Source organism: Pituophis catenifer, unplaced genomic scaffold (genome assembly GCF_029215685.1).
Source record: "Pituophis catenifer annectens isolate HBS135680 unplaced genomic scaffold, rPitCat1.0.hap2 SCAF_3, whole genome shotgun sequence".
NCBI lineage: Eukaryota > Metazoa > Chordata > Lepidosauria > Squamata > Colubridae > Pituophis > Pituophis catenifer.
Window position 1 is genome coordinate 33528609 of NW_027256883.1, and position 19916 is coordinate 33548524.

General features: G+C 36.0%; 1 protein-coding gene across 10 annotated transcripts in view; it reads right to left on the reverse strand.

Annotated features, from left to right (window-relative positions):
* Positions 1-7441: 7441 nt before the first annotated feature.
* PKIA (cAMP-dependent protein kinase inhibitor alpha) overlaps positions 7442-19916 on the reverse strand; it is a 36437-nt gene continuing 23962 nt past the window's right edge. For all 10 annotated transcript variants that reach the window (XM_070942192.1, XM_070942188.1, XM_070942193.1 and 7 more), the window contains 2 exons: positions 10226-10403; positions 7442-8827 (listed from right to left, as the gene is read on the reverse strand). In XM_070942192.1, coding sequence (XP_070798293.1) covers positions 8748-8827; positions 10226-10376 — 231 coding nt within the window. In that variant the 5' untranslated portion in view covers positions 10377-10403 and the 3' untranslated portion in view covers positions 7442-8747. The remainder of the gene's footprint in view (positions 8828-10225; positions 10404-19916) is intronic.

A 19916-nucleotide genomic window follows, 5' to 3' on the forward strand; every position in this document is an offset into this window, starting at 1 on the left:
TTAGACCAAATTGGCTTATTGATGGAGTACAAACATATCAGCAGGTCTGCAGTCTGAAATGCTACCTGCTTCTTCCCCATCCTTCCCAAATGTTTTATAAATATATATTGACAAGAAAAAACATTTTAAATCCATGGATGGCTTAGGACATGGTTATTTACGGGACCGCCTGCTACTACCAATAGCCTCTCACCGGCCCGTACACTCTCATAGAGAGGGACTCTTCCGGGTGCCGTCGGCCAAACAATGTCGACTTGCGGCCCCCAGAGGGAGAGCCTTCTCTGTGGGGGCACCTACTATCTGGAATGAGCTCCCCCCGGAGATATGGAGGATCCTGGATCTGCGCATCGCGCTCTCAAGACTTTTTTATTCCATCAAGCCGGCCTGGCCTAAATCTTTCCCCTTTAAAATGTAAATTTTAAATTGTTTTTAAAATTATTGGGTGTTTTAAATTTGTCTCAGCCAAATTGTTTAATTCGGTTTTATTCTGTTTTTAAATTTTATGTGTTTTATTCTGTGGCTGTTCATCGCCCTGAGTCCTTCGGGAATAGGGCGGTATATAAATCCAATAAATGAAATGAAAATGAAATGAAATGACTGTATTCATATAATACAGTGTTTCACAATCTTGACAAATTTAAGATGTGTGGACGTCCGACACCCAGAATTCTCCAGCCACCATTGCTGTCTAGGAAATTCTGGAAATTAAGCCCACACATCTTTAGGCTGCCAAAGATGAGCAATGTTACTCTAGAGCAGTGTTTCTCAACCTTGGTAGCTTGAAGATGGGTGGACTTCAACTCCCAGAATCCCCCAGCCAGCAGCGCTGGCTGGGGGATTCTGGGATTTGAAGTCCACCCATCTTCAAGCTACCAAGGTTGGGAAACACTGGTCTAATGGGACGTGAATGAATATCAGCTCAGATGAAGTTAAAGCTGGCCACATTAGAGCAGGGTTCTCCAACCTTGACATCTTTTAAAGACTTGGGGACTTCAACTCCCAGAATTCCCCAGGCAACATGGCTGACTGGAGAATTCTGGGAATGGAAGTCCACAAGTCTTCAAAGCTGAACGCTCATGCATTAGCGGCTCAGTAACAACAACCAAGGTGCAAAAAAGTCAAACAGCATTTTCACCCATGGGAAGTACAGTACAAAACTATATAGTTTACAACATCCCTCGTCATTCATCACTCAGGAATGGTCATAGAATCGCTTGGGTCTATGGCCTGCTTTTAAAAGGTAAATTTTCAATGCCTTTCTAAAACCAGAGGAGGGATGGGGCTGAATGGGCCTGGGGGAATGCTATTTTGGAGGGCAGCAGTAGTAATAGGCACATTTCTGCAGTCCTACAAGATGCCACTGTTTAACTGAGGGGAACTGAAATGTGTCCACCTAGTCAAGAGATGATGGAATAGGCAGAGACAACTGGACACAGGCAGAACATTTTATAGATTCAGTGAAGCGTATTTTTGGAATAAAAATAAAGGGCAATTTCTTTAAATTTTATTCTTGATCCAAATTGAAGCTGAAACAAACCTAGAGAGGTCTTGCAGAGTAAAATGGGTAAGCCTCACCTCTCTTCCCTTATTCTCTGCACGGCTTATCCAATGACCTGCCTACCAGTCATCAAAAATCATTCCTTCTCTGTTCCTTGTGTTTTATTGTCCTGTCAATAAATAGCATTTTAATGATTATATAAGTTGTATTCAACTACCAACTTTTTTAAAAAAGAGCTTAAAAGACCAGGCCTATTGACATACTTGGATGTGGGAGCTTTTCTTCTTGAATTGGGAAAAATGGAATATGTACTTACAGTAGATAAGATATAGCAGAATGATGTGGATGAATGGATACTGTTACTTGAAGCTGAATTTCTTCATAACGTATGTTCAAGGTTAAACCATTAATTTACATCAGTGATAGAGACATTTGTTATTTCTAAGATTAGCAAAAAATAGTGTGGTAGATAAATGGCAGCATTGCCATTTTTGACATTAAAGAATTAGTAGTTGATAGTTGAGATTTAAAAACCATAGGAAACTTACTTGGCAGCATCTGAAAATGGACACTGAAAACATGCCAGCTAATTCTGCATCAGCATTCTTTTTACTGTTCATTTGGTTGAATATGTTTTCGTTCCCTCCCCTTCACTTTTAAGAATATCAAAACTGATGAGCTTTTCCCAAGGGGGAGATTCAATTCTTGTACTTATTCTTAAAACTGGTAGTGAGGGGGTCAGTATTTGTCAAGGTTTAGTCTGCTGTATAGTCTGTTTAGTCTGTACAGTCATCTCTGGCCTTTCTTTTGCCATTTTTTGGGTAAATCCCAGGAAATACATAACGAAAAAATTTATGTTTTGGGATTTTGTTTCAAAGGAAACATTCTCTGTCACTTTGCCTGGTATAGTAATCTTATAAATATCACTAAAAAAACATTGGCAAGAAATTTTAAAGCACTGTATTTAAATGTTCAAAAACAATCATGTTTCGCAGGGAAAAGAAACATTTTGAAAATTAGAAAAAAAATACATGATGCAAATACCATTTTTAATTAAGGAATTCTAATACAGTAAAATGTAAAATAAAATAAAATGAATATGTACATATGTAAGTATGTTTAAGTAAACTATTAATCATGAACAAATATTTGCTATGAACATTATAGCCACAATGACATAGTCAAAGGTTCAGTGCTTCATCAGATATGCAAGATTATGAACAAATAAGTAAATTCTAATTAAATCACAAAAACACATTTGTCATTAAGATGTTTTTCTAGATCATTGTTTTTAAAAATAATTTATGATGATGAAAATATAGTGTTAGAACTCCCTCTGCTGGTTCTGAAAAATAATTGATTCCCATTTGCTATTACCTTTACTGCTAGCTTCCAAGAAGCAAAGTCACAGGGCCGCAGGCAGAGGTTGCAAATGGTGATCACATGATGTGGTGCCTAATGTACACCTGCACGCTCACCTGTCTGTTGTGGTTGCAAATGGAACTGCTTCCACAGCCATCGGGTTGGGGATCTCTGGTCTATTGTACAACTGTTTGCAATTTAATTGGGTTAGGTGTTACTTGATTATGTTAAAGAATAGAGGAAGAATTTGATGTTTTGCAGAAATTTTGGAATACAGATACCATAACCCACAAGTTCATGGCCAGATATAGAGCTGTCAAAAATATCTAGAATGGCTTAGATTCAGGGGTGGGTTCTACTTACCTTTACTACCGGTTCGCAACGGGATCGCGCGCATGCGCTTGTTTCACGCGCACCTTGCTTCTGCGCATATTGCTTCTGATGACGTCAGGGTCAGTGGGCGGAGCCTCCTGCCAGTTTTACTACCGGTTCTATAGAACCGGTCCGAACCGGGGGCAACCCACCACTGTTTAGATTGCATACTTCTGCTAGGGGATGTACAGGCTTTAGAACATTTTCCTTTGTTCATACTTTCGTAGTAAACATTAGTTATTTGAAGAAAATTGGAAATTAATTTCTTCAATGTTCCCTTTCAAGTTTGAGGAAAATGCTGCAGCTCCAGAATGATGTATGGGAATGCTTTTTGTCCCCAGCCTGTTGCTCAGTGCTGACAAAGTATACCTCCTACACATAGGCTGGATTCCCATATTATCTAAAATATATTTATCTTAATTAAGATTATGTAAAATTTGATTTTGAGTGTCATATTGTGTGCAAAGCCAGCAATTGTAACTTATTCATGGCTTAACAAATGTTAAATTAACTCAGTCACATCTGTCACTGTCATGTTTTTCCTGATACGTATTTTCTTTATATGATCTGGAGCCTGAATAAGAGGACAGGGATAAATAATTTTGTTTCAGGTTTGAACAAGACAATTGAAATCTTTTTCTTTCCTTCCAAAATACTGAAAGCATAAACCAGATTGAGGAAGGGACAGTTATATTTAAGGTAACTTGAAATGTGATATGTTTTTTACATGTTTGTCAAAGACTCCCATCCTGTTTTGATGTCACTGATGTCCTTTGGTAATAAAGGAAATATTGCTAGAAATTTATATATGTTGCAGATTTGGAATTTGCAATCAGTCTGTAATTGGATTTCTGTACATTACTTGTAACTTTGCTAACAAAGTCCTAAGATCGGCTGGCAACACCCAGGGGGAGGGCCTTCTCTGTGGGAGCCCCTGCCCTGTGGAATGAACTGCCCCTGGAAATGCATAAGATCTCCGACCTCCGTGTATTTCGCTGTGCTCTCAAGACCCTGCTGTTCTGCCAGGCCGGGCTATCAATGTAATGATTTTAAATTGGGTGTTTTAAATTTTTGGGGTTTTAAATCTGAGCCGAAATTATTTAATAATTTTAATTATTTTTAATTGATGTCTGTCTTTGTGCTTTTAATAGGCTGTACACCGCCCTGAGTCCTTCGGGAGAAGGGCGGTATAGAAATAAAATTATTTATTTATTTAATTTATTTATCATGTCCAAAACTGTGGTATGACTGATAGCATTTCTGCTCAACACATTGTTGGCGCTGGGGATATTCCAACAAGGACAGCATCTCCGAACTTCATCTTTTTTCTTACAATTGCAAATTCATTCAGTATAACCTCTCTGTGGATGGTAGGATTTCTATAGCACACTTAACACAACATTGGCAAACCTTGTAATTTCATGATCCTCTAAAATGGTAAATACATTTATGAATCCCTTTCCTTCATGAATAAATCTAACAAGCTCTACCTTGGTAGCAGTGAATGTGCCATTTGTTTTAACATTAAATGGGTTCTTCATTATCAATTATCCCATTTATGTATACAGAGTTGGAACTCTTTCAGGACTTGTCCTGTTACCTTCTGAGAACACAGTAAAAAACTTGCATGTGCAAAACAAGAATTCTTACAGGGCTTTGACTTTGCAAGTTGAGCCAATTGAGGATATACTTTCTGCTCTCGACAGCAAAACAACTGTTCCCATTCCCTACTGATTTGATGTGTTTGCTGTCAATTAGTTGGTGGCTGCCACATAAGAGAGGTCCCATCTTTGCAAGTCCTGTATGCCAAACATGTGGGGCAATGTGACTGCCAGTGTCTTCTGGACTTCAGCTTTATGCATGCAAAGATGAGTCATATAAGAACCTAGTTCTGTTCTTGCTAGACAGCTTGTCTAGGCAAAGCAGATCTGAGTTCTCACAGAATTCTGCTTTGCATACATGATACCCCAATTACAACTATCCTCAGATTTGGACTTATAACACACTTAGAGAAATTTTGCCTCCGTGCATGGGGATTTAAATCCCTCAAGACCATCTGACTGGATACCTCAACACTAGTTCTGAGATAAAATCAAGAAGAGAGAGATGCTGTCAGGTAACAGAATGAGAAGCACTTGTCCTCAAAATTGTCAGCTTTAATTACAGGACCTGCATCTAATTGTATGCACAGCAGGATATCTGATAGCCATAGAACTTAGACTTATATAATGCTTCATAGTGCTTTACAGCACTCTGAGCAGCTTATGGTGTCAGCATATTGCCCCCAACAATCTGGCTCCTCATTTTACTGACCTTGGAAGGACAGAAGGCTGAGCCTCTTCAGGATTGAACTCTAGACTGTGGGCAGAGTTAGCCTGCAGTACAGCATTCTAACCACCAGGCGTCTTTGATTACTTCCAAGGTGTCCTAAATTATAGACCTATATAAAACCATACATGGAATGAATATTCAAGTTTTTCTTCCTTTCTCATAATTCTAGTACTTGAGGTTGTATATTAAACTAGAATGCAGGGGACCAGCAGAAGAAAAGATTTTTTCACATAGCTCATAGTTAAATTGTATATATTGCTAGCAACTTGCATGATTTTAAAGATGCCTGGAAATGTTCATGAAAAATACTAGTTACCGGACCTTTCGTCATGCCCTAAAAACATTATTATTTCGACAAGCAGGGCTGGCCTAAATAATAATAATATTTTACTATTTTAATGGGTTGTTTTTTTAGAGTTTTCGGGCAATTTATTTAATTGTTTTAAATTGCTTTTAATTTTTATATTGTCGTGGTTTTATTTCTGGCTGTACACCGCCCTGAGTCCTTCGGGAGAAGGGCGGTATAGAAATTTAATAAAATAAATAAATCACACGAAGAAGCTATTTCATCCTAGTCTTGTGAGTTTTGAAAATGCATGTAGTTACTAAGTTGGCCACTTAATAACACAGAATGCTGGAACAGATGGCTGAAGAGGTTCAGTTCATACATTTTTATGAGAGAAAAGGATGCTTATAATTTCTGGTGGAAAGCAGATCAAAACCCACAACTATTCAGGTAAAACCTGAAAAGAAAATTCTATTTTCTAAGCAATAAAGAGAAAATAAAACAAAGTTAATTACAGTTACTGAAACCAGGGCTTCTGCATTTTAAATTTAGGCAGTGGTGAGGAATTGTTTTTCAAATCCTGCATTTTATTTTAGATATTTTAAATTTTATTTTATTTATTTTAAATATTTTAGATATTTACCCCACCTTTACTATTTTTATAAATAACTTTTGATAACTTTTAAAATGCTTGATTCTTTCCTTTTTTCCATGTCATTTGACATCTCTCATTCCATTTTTTACTTTATTATCCTCTCAGATAGCATGGTGTATCTTGTTAGGGGAAAAGTGCTATTCAGGATGAAATTGAGACTGTAAGGTCTGTTGAGGAGATACACATACTGTGTAATTAGAAAGACTATCATGCTTAACTTATTCCCTGGAGGAACTGGAGGCTGCCTGTTGCCAAACTAGCTGAGAATTCTGGGAATTGAACTATTGAAAAGACCGCTTTAACAGGTGTCATAGATATGTTAAGAGTGGCTCACTGAGCATACTTTTTAAGCATAAAAGTGACAAGTATGCACTGTTTCTCAATAGTGATCCATCCAGTAGTGGGTTCCATTTACCTTCGCTACTGGTTCAGAATCAGAAGTGCACGCATGCTTCGCTTGTAGCGCTTCTGCGCATGTGCAGAGCATCCATGATGACATCCAGGTGGGTGGGCGGAGCCTCCTGGCATCGCCGCTATTGGTTCGCCCGAATCGGGGCGAACTGGTAGAAACCCACCACTGGACCCATCCCTGCATGACATACAGTATCTCCAATGAGTCCTAGAAGATACAAAACTGGTGAAACAGTTTTGGCTATATTCCTGAGCTCCTGAAGTGTGTTAGATGGATTAGATATACAGTTCTTGCTGTAGAAGTCAGGCACACTGTCAAGAGCTAAAATTAAATGTTGGAAGTTCATCTCAATGGAAACCTGAAGTCAACATTTGATTGAAAGTGGAAGGTTCTTCACTCAAAACACGTATATAACTAATGATCGTCTATACAAGCAAAGGCATAGAGAAGCAAACTATGCTAATGAGTCATAAATATTCTGCTGGTTGTTATTTATTAACACCAATTACCAAATTCAATGCCAATTAAAGTATTTACAGACCTCATACCAATAATGTCCATGTGACAACCGTAAAATAGTAATATTGTAAAAACAACAACCATAGTCACAACAGTAATGTATGTTTCGTTAACCAATGTTTAGATTTACTAAAAAGCAAAGTTACACTAATAGTTTAATAAAATTACAAGTATTTGAAAAGTGCATGGCATTTGAAATAAAGTTGAAATATAAATAAAGAAACAAACATCAGGACTTGGGACAAATTGTGATTGATATCCATTTGATTGCCACAACAAAATAACTTTTTACTTTAATATTGATTGAAAAGTGAGAAGACTCCAATTCTAAAAGCTATAATAAATTCTTCTTCATTTTAGGAAGTAGGTCTTTACTAAAGTGTTGGAGATTTTATCTCTCACCTGCTATGAGCTCATATCCTTTAATATGTATTATGCTTACTCTTATGCTTTAGCAGTTACATAGTTGTCTGAACAACAAAAATACTCCTTGAAGAATGAAAGATTCTTGGATTTCCAACTACCCACAAGCAAAGAACTGTACTGAGAAAACACAAGACACACCTGACTGTACATTACTTATGTTAAAAGTTTATCTTGAAAATGAAAGAATGCCGATTCATAACTAAATGAGCAATTTCATCAGTTTAGCAAGTGATTTGATGATCATGTGCACACAACACATGGTGCAGAAAACAAGAAAAAGAAAACCCTAGCTAGCCCTTTCAAACAAGTTGTAGAAAAATTCATAGTCACAGTTGCTTTCATGAGCATTTCAAGAAAGGGCAGTGTGGAGCATCTAAATTGTACAATATAAAACATTGTTAAGTAATGTGGCTGAAAACAGAAAAGCAGAGTTCTTTAAAAACAAACAGTGCTTCCTTTACAAGTGATTTTTTAAATAGGTGAATCCTCTAGCCAGACAATTTCAGAAGATCACTGAAGCCATTGTGATACAATCCAATTCAAGCTTCTGTTCAGCTGAATGCTATTTTTGCTACAAGATCTACATCATTTGTATTTTGTATTTCAATGTGGGCATTTGTTATGAGATCCATCTCTCAACAAAGTCTCCTGATCAGTAACCAGGTCTCAACCATTGCTAACAACGGTGGAAAAAGTTCTGTCTACTGTTACCACCTTTATTCCCTCTTTTTTGTATTGCATTGTGCAGGTTCTGGTAACGAGATTCGTCCATTTTAAATCTATTTTTTGTTCAAGTGACTTGCTCACAAGATGCAGGCTTTTTTCCAACAGGCTTTTGCAGTTGGAAAATATTTCTACAGTTGTCACTGTCAGTCAACCTAAAACATCAGCTTTCTTCTTTTGCTGCTTCCCCCTGGGCTTCCCCAGTTTGTTCGGTGGGGTTTCTTTGTGCATCTTCTTCCCCTTCTACAAGAAACAAAGGCAATTTTTAGTAAAAATAGCATGAACAATACAACTGAAATTTGCATATTCAACTGTGTTCATATCTGGCAGATACAGAGGTCTGGGTTGGTTTTAAGCAACACTAATTACCTAGGTTATATATAATGAAGAAAATGAGATTCAAAATATAAAGGCAGACTGCCACTTAAGTAATGCAAAAATGCTGCAGAAGACTTTAGATGGGGCTTAATTCATTATGTTAGAAGTGACTGGATAGCATTCTATAGCCAAAGAATGTGTCATTCTTAACTTTCTATCTACAAAAACTGATTTTAGTATTTCAGAGGAGCAAATGTAATAATAGACATAAAACAATGTATGGTGTAGTATGTATGTAATGGTTTTTTATATTCATTCTCCCACACTTCATAATTATGGCATATACCTCAGCATATTAGTTAGTCTAATGGTGACCTTGAGATATGAAGGGGATAAGACTAACATCTGTACCACTGTTCTTGCCTTTCTTAAAATAGCTAAATGTGTGTGTGTGTGTACAAATATAAATAAATAAATAAATAAATACATACATACATATATACCCTGTTTCCCCCAAAATAAGACATCCCCTGATAACAAGCCCAATCGGGCTTTTGAGTGCATGGCAATAAGGCTAATTTCAGGGTTCAAAAAAATATAAGACAGGGTCTTAGTAGAATTCTATGTAGGAAGAATTTAACCAACACAACTATTAAATTGTGTCCTGAATTAATCTTGGCTTAAGATCATTGCCTCTTGACCCTACTTACTGGTAGCTTATAAATAAATTGGCCTGTGATCTCTACTATGGCCATGAACCCTACCTACTCTGTATGAGATACTTACTTCCCTGTTCTGGAAATATGGGCTAAGCTGTTCTCATAACAACTGGGAAACATTGCATCACTTCATCTCCTGAAAATGCATATTTTAAAAATTCAGTAGTAATCATATTTTCTCTAATTTTAGCCTGAATAGCTTGTGACCCATCATATCAGCCAAGACTTACCACTAATGTAATAGGCTTAACAAACCCTTGTAAATATTTTATCCTTTCTCTTTCTCTATGACTGTAGAAACAAAGGGGTTCCTGAGGATTTAACTGATAGATCATAGGTACAACAAACGTTTTATCATTTCTTATCATATATGTGTGTGTATATGTATAAACAACACACATACATAAAACATATATACACACACACAGACGCATACACATACACACACAAAAATTATACTTGATCAATATATACAGCATGTGTGTGTATGAATATGTGCATGTGTGTGAGTGTATGCCAAGTATAAATTTAATAGTGCATAGATATCAAAACTAATACACTGCTTTCAAGAATGATTCCTCTTTGCTAAAATATGGATACTTACCAGTTTTACTTATATCAAGTTCAGATAATTTCAGGGATAGTTCACTAGAATTCCCACTTGTTGAAGACACAAGTATATCATGAAGAGCATTTCTTCTTCCAGTTCTTCCTGAAGCAATGAAATCTGCATATGTAGATTCCACATCAGTCATTGCTAACAAGTATCCTCATAGCAGTATCTTAAAATAAACAGAGAAACACAATCTCTTTACTGCAAAGAAGGGCATGCAGTTAAGAGATAGAGAAAATTTGAAATGTTTTAATATAAAAATGATATACTTGATTCTGAGTGTACCATATATGATTATATTCAATGCTCCTATTGACTATTCTATATACCCTGTCTCCAAAATAAAAGCTGAGATCACAAAATAAGGCTCAAATGAAAAACATAAATTATAAATAGTACCAAAGCACACCAAAATAGAGAAAAGCTACTGTATGTAGATTACAATGTCATTGCCCAAATGCTTTTCAAATAAACAGTATTTATTATTTATGTTATTACTTTTATTTTTTACTGTAAACTGCCCAGAGTCATGAAGCTGAGATGGTAAACAAGGTAAAGGAGTCCCTGTGGATTTTACTCTGCTAGTTGTTGCCAACTATAAGAAGTGGTGTTCATCTCAGTTTCAAGGCCAATAAGCCAGCGCTGTCTAAAAACAATTTTGTGGTCATGTGGCCAACATGACATCATGGAGTGCTGTCCCTTCCCATTGAACTGGTATTCATCTACTCACATTTGCATGCTTTTGAACTGCTAGATTGGCAGGAACTGGGGCAAGGACGGGAACTCACCCCGTCACACAGTGGGTCTTGAACATGGGCTGCCAGCTTTCCAGTTGACAAGTCCAGTGTCTTAACCACTGAGCCACTGCACTGCCTTAGAGTGGGGCAGAAATTTTATTGAATAATTATAATTATTGGATGCTGGGAGGCAGAGGCAGATTTTTTTTCTCGTTTTCCTTCTCTAAAGCTAATGTTCATCTTATGATCCGTAAAAGATCTTAAGATGCATCTTTTTTGCATCTTATAGTGCAAAAAATACAGTACTTAAATATATATGTCGCTTAACAACTCTGGGTGGTTCACAAATGAAAAGAAGAAATGGAAAAATATAATACAATATACAATAATGTACAAAAATGAAGAATAAAATATAGGGAGGATGAAGAAAACCATGCAGGAATGAAAAAATAAATCCACATAAACCAAATAAGAGTTTTGTGAGGTTTGGATCTTTTCAATTTCATCAGTTAAAGAACCCTATTTACATATAAAGACATAGTTGCATATCTCTTCCCAGACATCACACTGAAAGAACAAGAAAAATAATATAACAATGTGGATAAAACCAAAGTAATATAAGCTTTTAAATGAAGAGGCATTGAAGGTCCTATTCTTTTTTCTTCAACGTAAGAAAAAAGAATAAGATTGATAAGATTTTAAATATTATAATTATTTATTGATATTTTATTATTTAATTAATGTCTATTTATCTCTTATAGTTTATGAAACTATTTATTTTGTTTCCTTAAATATATATTTATGTATAATATGTATGTTATAATCAAAAAAGGAAGGGAAAGGTTAAAATATCCATCTGCAGGGCACTTAAGAATTGGTACCTTTATTTATTTATTTATTTATTTATTTATTTATTTATTTATTTATTTATTTATTTATTTATTATTTATTTATTTTTGGTTCGATTTATATGCTGCCCTTTTCCGGAGACTCAGGGCGGCTTACAATGCGTTAAGCAATAGCCTTCATACTTTTGTATATACCTGCTTAGTAGGGCTTTCGCGCCCCACCCCCCCAAGTGGTGTTCTTTTTTATACAAAGTCAGCTTATTGCCCCCACAAACCCGGTCCTCATTTTACCTACCTCGAAAGGATGGAAGGCTGAGTCAACCTTGAGCCTGGTGAGATTTGAACTTGCAGTAATTGCAGGCAGCTGGTGTTACTTAACAGTGCTTTAGTCTGCTGTGCCACCAAGGCTCTCTATGCATTGTGTTTTTAAAACTGAACAGCAGACTCAAGCTAACATATTTTTGTTACTTAAAATATCGTTCCCACACTCCCACCAAAATTTCTGCAATTGCTCATACAGGAGGTTATGTCAGTGGTGATAGCAGCATCTAATAAGCACTTGGCTAGCATCTTACTCTGTCCCCTCCTGAACTGAAGGAGTCGATTTTAGGTTGAATACAGATATTGGAAATGTTACTCTGGTTCCTTTTAATCAGCTTCTATAAACCGACTGCTTTCAGATGGAAGAATACTCTTGAGGCAGACCTGCTCTCTTAACAAGTACTTGGATATTTTTAGTTTAATCTCTTTACTTGTGTGGTTTTCCCCTCTTTTCCTTTGCTCAAGCACAGCCAAATCTAAGCCTTCATGGAGCTGCTAGAACAGTTATTTGACAAGCAGGAGGATAGGGATTAGGTACAACATTTTATGCAAGCTAAATATAGCCATATTGAATATCTCCAAGCAACTTATATATAAACGGCATGTGACACAGCCATCTGCTCAAACACACTACTTTAATCTAGTAAAGAACCTAAACTGGGGCTCATGAATTCATTAAAGCTCTCCACAAGAGAATTACCTCAAGAAATCTTTAAACTGACAAGAGCTTCTCTCATGCATCCATAATTCATATCTGACAGACCTTTTTCTAGGACAGGGATGTAATGTTCACAAACTGCAAAATTGTGATTCTAGTAAGAGCCAAAATTCATCATCTTTAGAAAGAGCTACAGTAATCTTAGAAAGTATAATTTTATCTTTACCGGATCACATTATTTTAACACTCACCAAATAGTTTGAGGTTGGTTTTATTTATTTACTGCATTGAAATTGCATTGAAATCCAGATCAACCTGGATCTGGAGCCAACCCAACCATTCTGAGACACAAAGCACCAGTAAGAATGGCATCCTTTTTCCAGCACAATGCTGTTTCCAGGCCTAGAGCAGTTGGGATTAAGAGAATGATAGCCCAACTTCACAAGTATCATTTCTCTGCCAAAATAAATTGTATCACAACATTTTTTTTTTTAAAAAAAGAATGGGGTGAGAATACTCTTGCAAACTATTCCTTAAATCTTATTCTTTTCTCATTCCTGTAAGCATAGAATTTTCTCACTCACTTTAGCAATCTTCATCTCATTCTTATGCAGGGCTTCATTTTAACTCTTTAAAAATCCTTATAGGACATGAGTAGAATGCTGCCCTTTCCTCAGCTGGTAAATATTTAAAAGGAAGCACTTTACAACATACTTTTTAATTCACCTTCCCTATAACCTGGAGGCCTTCTCCCAGAGTGAGAAACTGTAGTCTTCAACATATTTTGGTCAGGACTGAAGGATGCTGAAAATTTTCAGACTATCTGTAGTCTACCAACACTCCATTTTTTGTATCCTGAGAACAACTTGGAGAGGGGTGGGCTAAAATGGTTGAAGGGTTTTTTTGGGGGGCGAGGTGGGGAGGAAGAAGAAGTGAAGTAGGATTAGCTTAAGGAATCCACCTTGCCTCTTTAAAACCCCACTGTTGTTATAAACCACATAGCCTACAGTGCACCTGTAACCATAAGGATGTTGTACAGCCCTGATGAGTGAAATGGTTGAACTTGCAAGACCCAAGTTCAAGTACTCCCCACATCATATAGCTTCCCAAGTAAATTTGATCAATTACTCCCCCTACAGGTTCACCTTATTCCTATCATAAAGAGCTAAGCTCTTTAAGAAGAAGAAGAAAAGAATATACTTATGCAATAAACAAAAATAGTTGGAAACCAAATGATTGCATCAAGAGTGTTGGGAGGGGAAAAGGGAGATGTGTGTAACTACTTTATATGATTTCATTTCTCTACTACATCAATGTAGGAGTCTGCAGTCTGCATATGGGCAGGAATTTTCCTATCTTGGATGGCAAACCTCGGATAAGGAAGGTTACTTGCACGTAGGCGCCAGGAAATGGCATTAGAAGATAAACCCTAACTCTGTAAATAAGAGGAAAAGGAGGAGAGGAAGTGGGATGTGTATTAGATTTTAAATATAGCTAAATATTATAAGTGCTTAAGCAAAGCAGTAATGATTAACCTATGATTTAAGTTACCTGGAAGATTCTGTGAGCCAATAATATGCTGCCAAGTACGCTGTAACTTGAAAGTAACAAACTATATAATGTCATTATGTAAGGAAATAAAGTTACCACATATTTCCTCAACCCCTTTGTGTGTATGGTCATTTACAACACATCAACTCTTGACCACAGAATAAATCAACATGTACACATTTGAACATGTTTTCAGTTTGGCTATTTTCCTGTTGCTCACAGGAAATCTCTAAGAATGTGGAAAGATACCTATTGAGGAATAAAGTAAATGGAGTAATGGAGTAATGGCAAGAATTGAATTTTGTGCAGCCCTTCAAAACACACATTCAAATCATTGGTAGGATCACTTTTATTTTTTATACTTATTGTATTATTTTTATTATATTTTAGAATAAAAGATTTTTTCTTAAAAAGCTGCAGCTAGAAGGCAATGTCATAATAAGATAGTTCCATGGCCTCTGTGAATTTACAACAGTTTTTTTTCCTTTTTCTTTTCTTAAAAGTTGCTCCTATCAATTGCAAAAGTGCAGGGAGGGACATTTTATTTCTCATCAGTAGAACTGTATGAGACAACACCATATTGTTATGGCCTTCTACTGAAACTGAATGCTGCAAATAGCTGCCCCTTTTGTGAAGAATTAGGAGAAATGCATATTCAATAGGTGTTCAGTATGATGGGGTAGGAAAGGCAGTGAAGGAAGCCAGGGAGATTTGATGGGAAGGTAACAGCAGATGGTCTGCTATTGATGTGTGTGTGTGTGTGTGTGTGTGTGTGTGTGTGTGAAGCGTATAAGGTGACATAAAAGAGAAAAGCCATTGGAAGAGGTAGAGAGAAGAGATATGGTGGGTTATAAACAGAGAATAGAGTGAGTAACCAGAATGACAGAAATAGACAAAAAGAGAAAAGGGCAGAGGGTTTTTTTGGGTGGGAGGGGGAGAAAAACCCAGAAAAGTTGGCATAGAGGGAGGGGTATCACAGGATACATCCAACCTCCTGCCAGCTGGCAAAAGGCCACATGTTTTCAGCTGAGTCTTTGAACAAGGAGCTGCAGATGTGCCACAGATAGCTATCTGAATTATACCTCAGGGAGCTCTCAGTCTCCACGGCCAAACAAATAAGCAAAGCAACAGGAGAACTAGAAAACATCATACTCTGTGGCTGATTTAGGGCCTAGAAGTAAGACATAAGAGCACCAGCATGCCTACCATCCCTGTCCTAATGTTTCCTTTATTTGTATCTATTTTATGTATTCAATTCATGCAGTGGTGAAATGTAAAATTTGTTACTACTGGTTCTGGCTTGGTGGTGGTGGGTAATGTGACTGGGTGGGCATGGCCAACTTTTTTTTTAAAAAGCATTTTTTCTACAACCTCTTTGGCCGAAAAAATGCTTTTAAAAAGCTCTGACGATCCCAGCTCAGTTGCCTGATCGTCAGAGGCTTTAAAAAACATTTTTTCTACAACCTCTTCGGCAGAAGAGGTTGTAGAAAAAATGCTTTTAAAAGCCTTTGATGATTCAAGCTGAGCCGTGCGATCATCAGAGGCTTTTTTTTTTTACTTTTAAAAGCATTTTTTCCGCCGAAGAGGTTGTAGAAAAAATGCTTAAAAAAAGCCTCTGATGATTGCACGGCTCAGCTGGGCATGGATGGGGGGAGGGATTTTTGCTACTGGTTCTCCGAACCACCCGCCGCCATTGCTACTGGATCGGGCGATCTGGTCCGAACCAGGAGCATTTCACCCCTGAATTCATGCTTTGCAAGGCAAACCCCTCATTTTCTGGATTGTAACTGCGGAAAGGAACAAGTTAAATTGAACCTTAAGCTGCCAAAAGTGCCTTCCAGAGCCTTAAGTTTAATTTTATTTGTTAAAATGGTAAACCATATTAATTCTTTATTAAACCCAGGCATTCCAGCAGAACATCCTTCCCATTATGTTCAAATTTGACTTTTACCATATGTTAATTTCTCATGTGATCTGGAATCATGTTCTAGGTATGTTTTTGATAACACATTCCACTGCAGGACAGGCAAGAAAAGAAAGTAGCAAGAAAAATAGAACAAAGGGTGGGGAGGAACAGAAAGAAAATTTTTCAAGGATTATTTAAGAGATTTTGAACATACCAGAAAAGAGACACATAAATAAATAATTCTTTCTCACCTTCTCTTAAATTAAAACTACCACCAAAAGGCATTGTTTTCCAAACTAAAAACCAAGATACACATATCAAACACAAGAGTTTAACAGAGTAGAAGAGTAAAATTGGGAAAGACTATATTTTCCAGATCAAAATCTCTGATCCTTTAAATATAAATATATATAATAGTGTCATATTACTACTGTTAAATTTATATACCCCTTTTCCTCTGGGAATCGAAGACAACTTTTTAAATTAAATTTAACTCTACAGCTGAATTTTGAGATGAAGTGCAAAAGCACAGGGTAACTTAGCAAATAATTCTAAGCAAACAACTCCTTTCAAGCAAACAACAGTGAGACTCTTGATATTAATTTAGTCCAATGTCACATACTAATTATCCCTATCAGACTGGTTATTTACAGCAATCTGTTAAGGTAGAAGCTGACAATAAATCTTGTTTTCATGACCTACATAAAATTGTAATCACTATGTAGCAGTGAATATTCTGTATTAATCAATTAAAGATGCTCTAAAGCCTTTTCATGCTAGCTGCATATTATTGCTTTGCACACCCACGTCAATGTTAATTAAAAAATAAAATCATTTAAACAAATAAAAAATTATGAAACTGATTTTATATTTAAACAATGGGCACAGCCTTGAGTATATGAATTTAAATATATGCATAGAGAATCAGAAATCCTAACCCTGTGAATTATGAAAATGTCCCACTTCCTTATCCCAATAAAAGATTAGCCACATTTTGCGTAGTGGCAAGCTGTAATTCATACAAAAATAAAGTGAAAACTTCTGAACTTCCTTTCGTTATGACAATCTGTAGAAATTGGGGAAGGAGTTCAATTTATTTTTAACTATTTTTTTATATAGTGGTATTCATCAGTATTTTGGAATCCATTGTTCCTTATAAGAAAACATACACATGCAAGTTCTGAATTAAAAAAAATCCCTACATTAATGGTTTATTGGCTACAAACTGACCATAGCCATCTGGTTAAAGGTTTTGGGACAGAAATCAGGAGACTGAGAGTTGTAGTTTTGCATTAAACATGAAACCAGTTGGTGACTGTGGGTCAGTCACTCTCTTTCAGGCCTAAGAAAAAAAAACAATGTCATGCCACTTAAAAAAAATGTTGCCAAGAAAACTGCATGGATTATATGGGTCCTATGGAGTTGGGTAGACAATGACGTTTAATAATATTAACAATCATCATTATGGAAAAATGACTACTACCTTGTGAGAATGGTAATGCATTTGACTGGGTGTAGTTTTTAAAATTAGCTTAAATTTCAGTTTTGGCCCTGGATGAGGGAGTGTCAAAGTCATGTGTTGCTAAGCCTTGCTATACAAAATAGCAGCTGAAACAGGAATAGTATTAGAGTTTCCTAATGCAGCAGTGTTGCAGGCAAGTGCTTCCCTTTGCCCCTCTATTTGGAGTTTATCTGACATTCACTAAATTGATCATTTACCTAGTCATAAATTAAGCTAACATTTATCTTGCCATAAGGCAAACAATGCAATATTTATATTTAATTTTGCACAACTGTGTAAATTGACATAAATGCAAACTTTTGGAATAGATATAGTAGAATTGCACATCAGTTGGTAAATCTAGGATTTACAGTGTCTGTTTTTCTACTATAGCTATAATCCTGGTTTAAGGATTAAAATGATATTGAGAAATAAAATTTAAAAACTGATGTTATAATCCAAGCCCATATTTTATGTCTATGGGGTAGAAAAGACATTACAAAATTCTAACTTTCATTTAATGCTTATATTTAAACCAAAAAAAGAAGTGGGGGGGGGGGGAGGACACAATGAAAATAATAATAAAAGCTTGGAATTCTTATATATTAGAATAGTATCCACAATATGATCTAATTAGCAAATTGTCACTGCACCTCTTGTCCAAATATTTTTGAAATAAAACAGGAATCATCAAAGATGGATGCCTATGGTTCTTCTAACAACATTTGAAGGAATCTACGAAGGAGGAACCAGCACATTACTTTTCTACTACAATACAGTAAACATTTGTCCAATCTGGTTTTATTGATCCATATTGACCTATTACAATATCTGTAAAAGGAAGCAGGTGCATTTAAAAAATCTGGAAGTCAATTCAGTAGGCATTTTTATATCAGGCCCATCTTTCAAAACAGTTATGCAGAAGCTTTGCTTCAAAGGGAAATTTATATACTGAAAGCTTAAAAGAGAACCAGTAAAGAAACCGTTTTTCAATTATTTCCATAAATTCTCCTACTAGTGATAAAGAGGATTTCAGCAAGGATGTGGAACAGCAATTTAACTTTCTAATATGACCAACCTCTTTCAGAATTTACCCAGCAAGCTAGTTTCAGATAAATATTATTCATATTCAATTATTTAATGTAAACAACCATTTAAAGCTTGATGCATAAGAAAATTAGCTTGTTGCAGTTTTATGTTTGTTTTCCAATTATTGAAAATATATGCAAAATTAGGAGAATAAATTTTCTGAAAAAGCTGCCTAAAATTATTTAAAATGGATATAATTTGTGTGTTCAATAAACTGTATTGAGGTTGCGAGGGGGATTTGGTTTACCAAATTAGGAATTGTATTATCAAGCAGCAACATTGACATGGTTAAAAGAATGGATTGAACTAAGAAATATAAGGTTGTTAACATTGGAAGGGCATGATCTGCAATTGGGTTGGCATGCCTTTTTGTGGTATGGTAGAAATAAGATACATATTTTCATAGACATTATATAAGAAATGCATTGCTATTGGTTTGGGAAAAGGTTAGAGATAAATACTACGTGAAAATACCAATATGGTTATCAACAATGGAAGCTTTAATACACCCAAATATTTTTAATTTTGGAAATATTGTTAGATACAAGGACTTGTTAAGAGATAAGGGGGAATTAAAAGAGAAACGAGAACTGGAAGAACAGGGGATTGAGATAGATTGGTATATGTATATGCAGATAAGAACAAGATATGAAAAAGATGCTAAATTACATGGTTTCTATATCGAAAGGACTGAGTTAGATAGGATACTCACAGGAACGGAAGAAAATGTAATAATTTTTTTTTATAACTTTTTTGTTATATATTGAGTTGGAGGAGGAACAGGTGAAAGAAACAATGATAGCTTGGGGAAGAAATTGTGGACATTCAATTGATCTTGAAAAATGGCAACAACTATGGGAAAGGAATTATAAATTAACGATGTCCACCGCATATAAGGAAAACCAATACAAAATGTTTTATAAATGGCATATGCCACCGGAGAAGTTAGCAAAAATGTTCAAAGATAGATCAGCGAAATGTTGGAAATGTCACCAACTACCAGGATCTTATTATCATATGTGGTGGACATGCCCTGAAGCAAAAAAAAATTGGAATAAAATTAAAATCTCG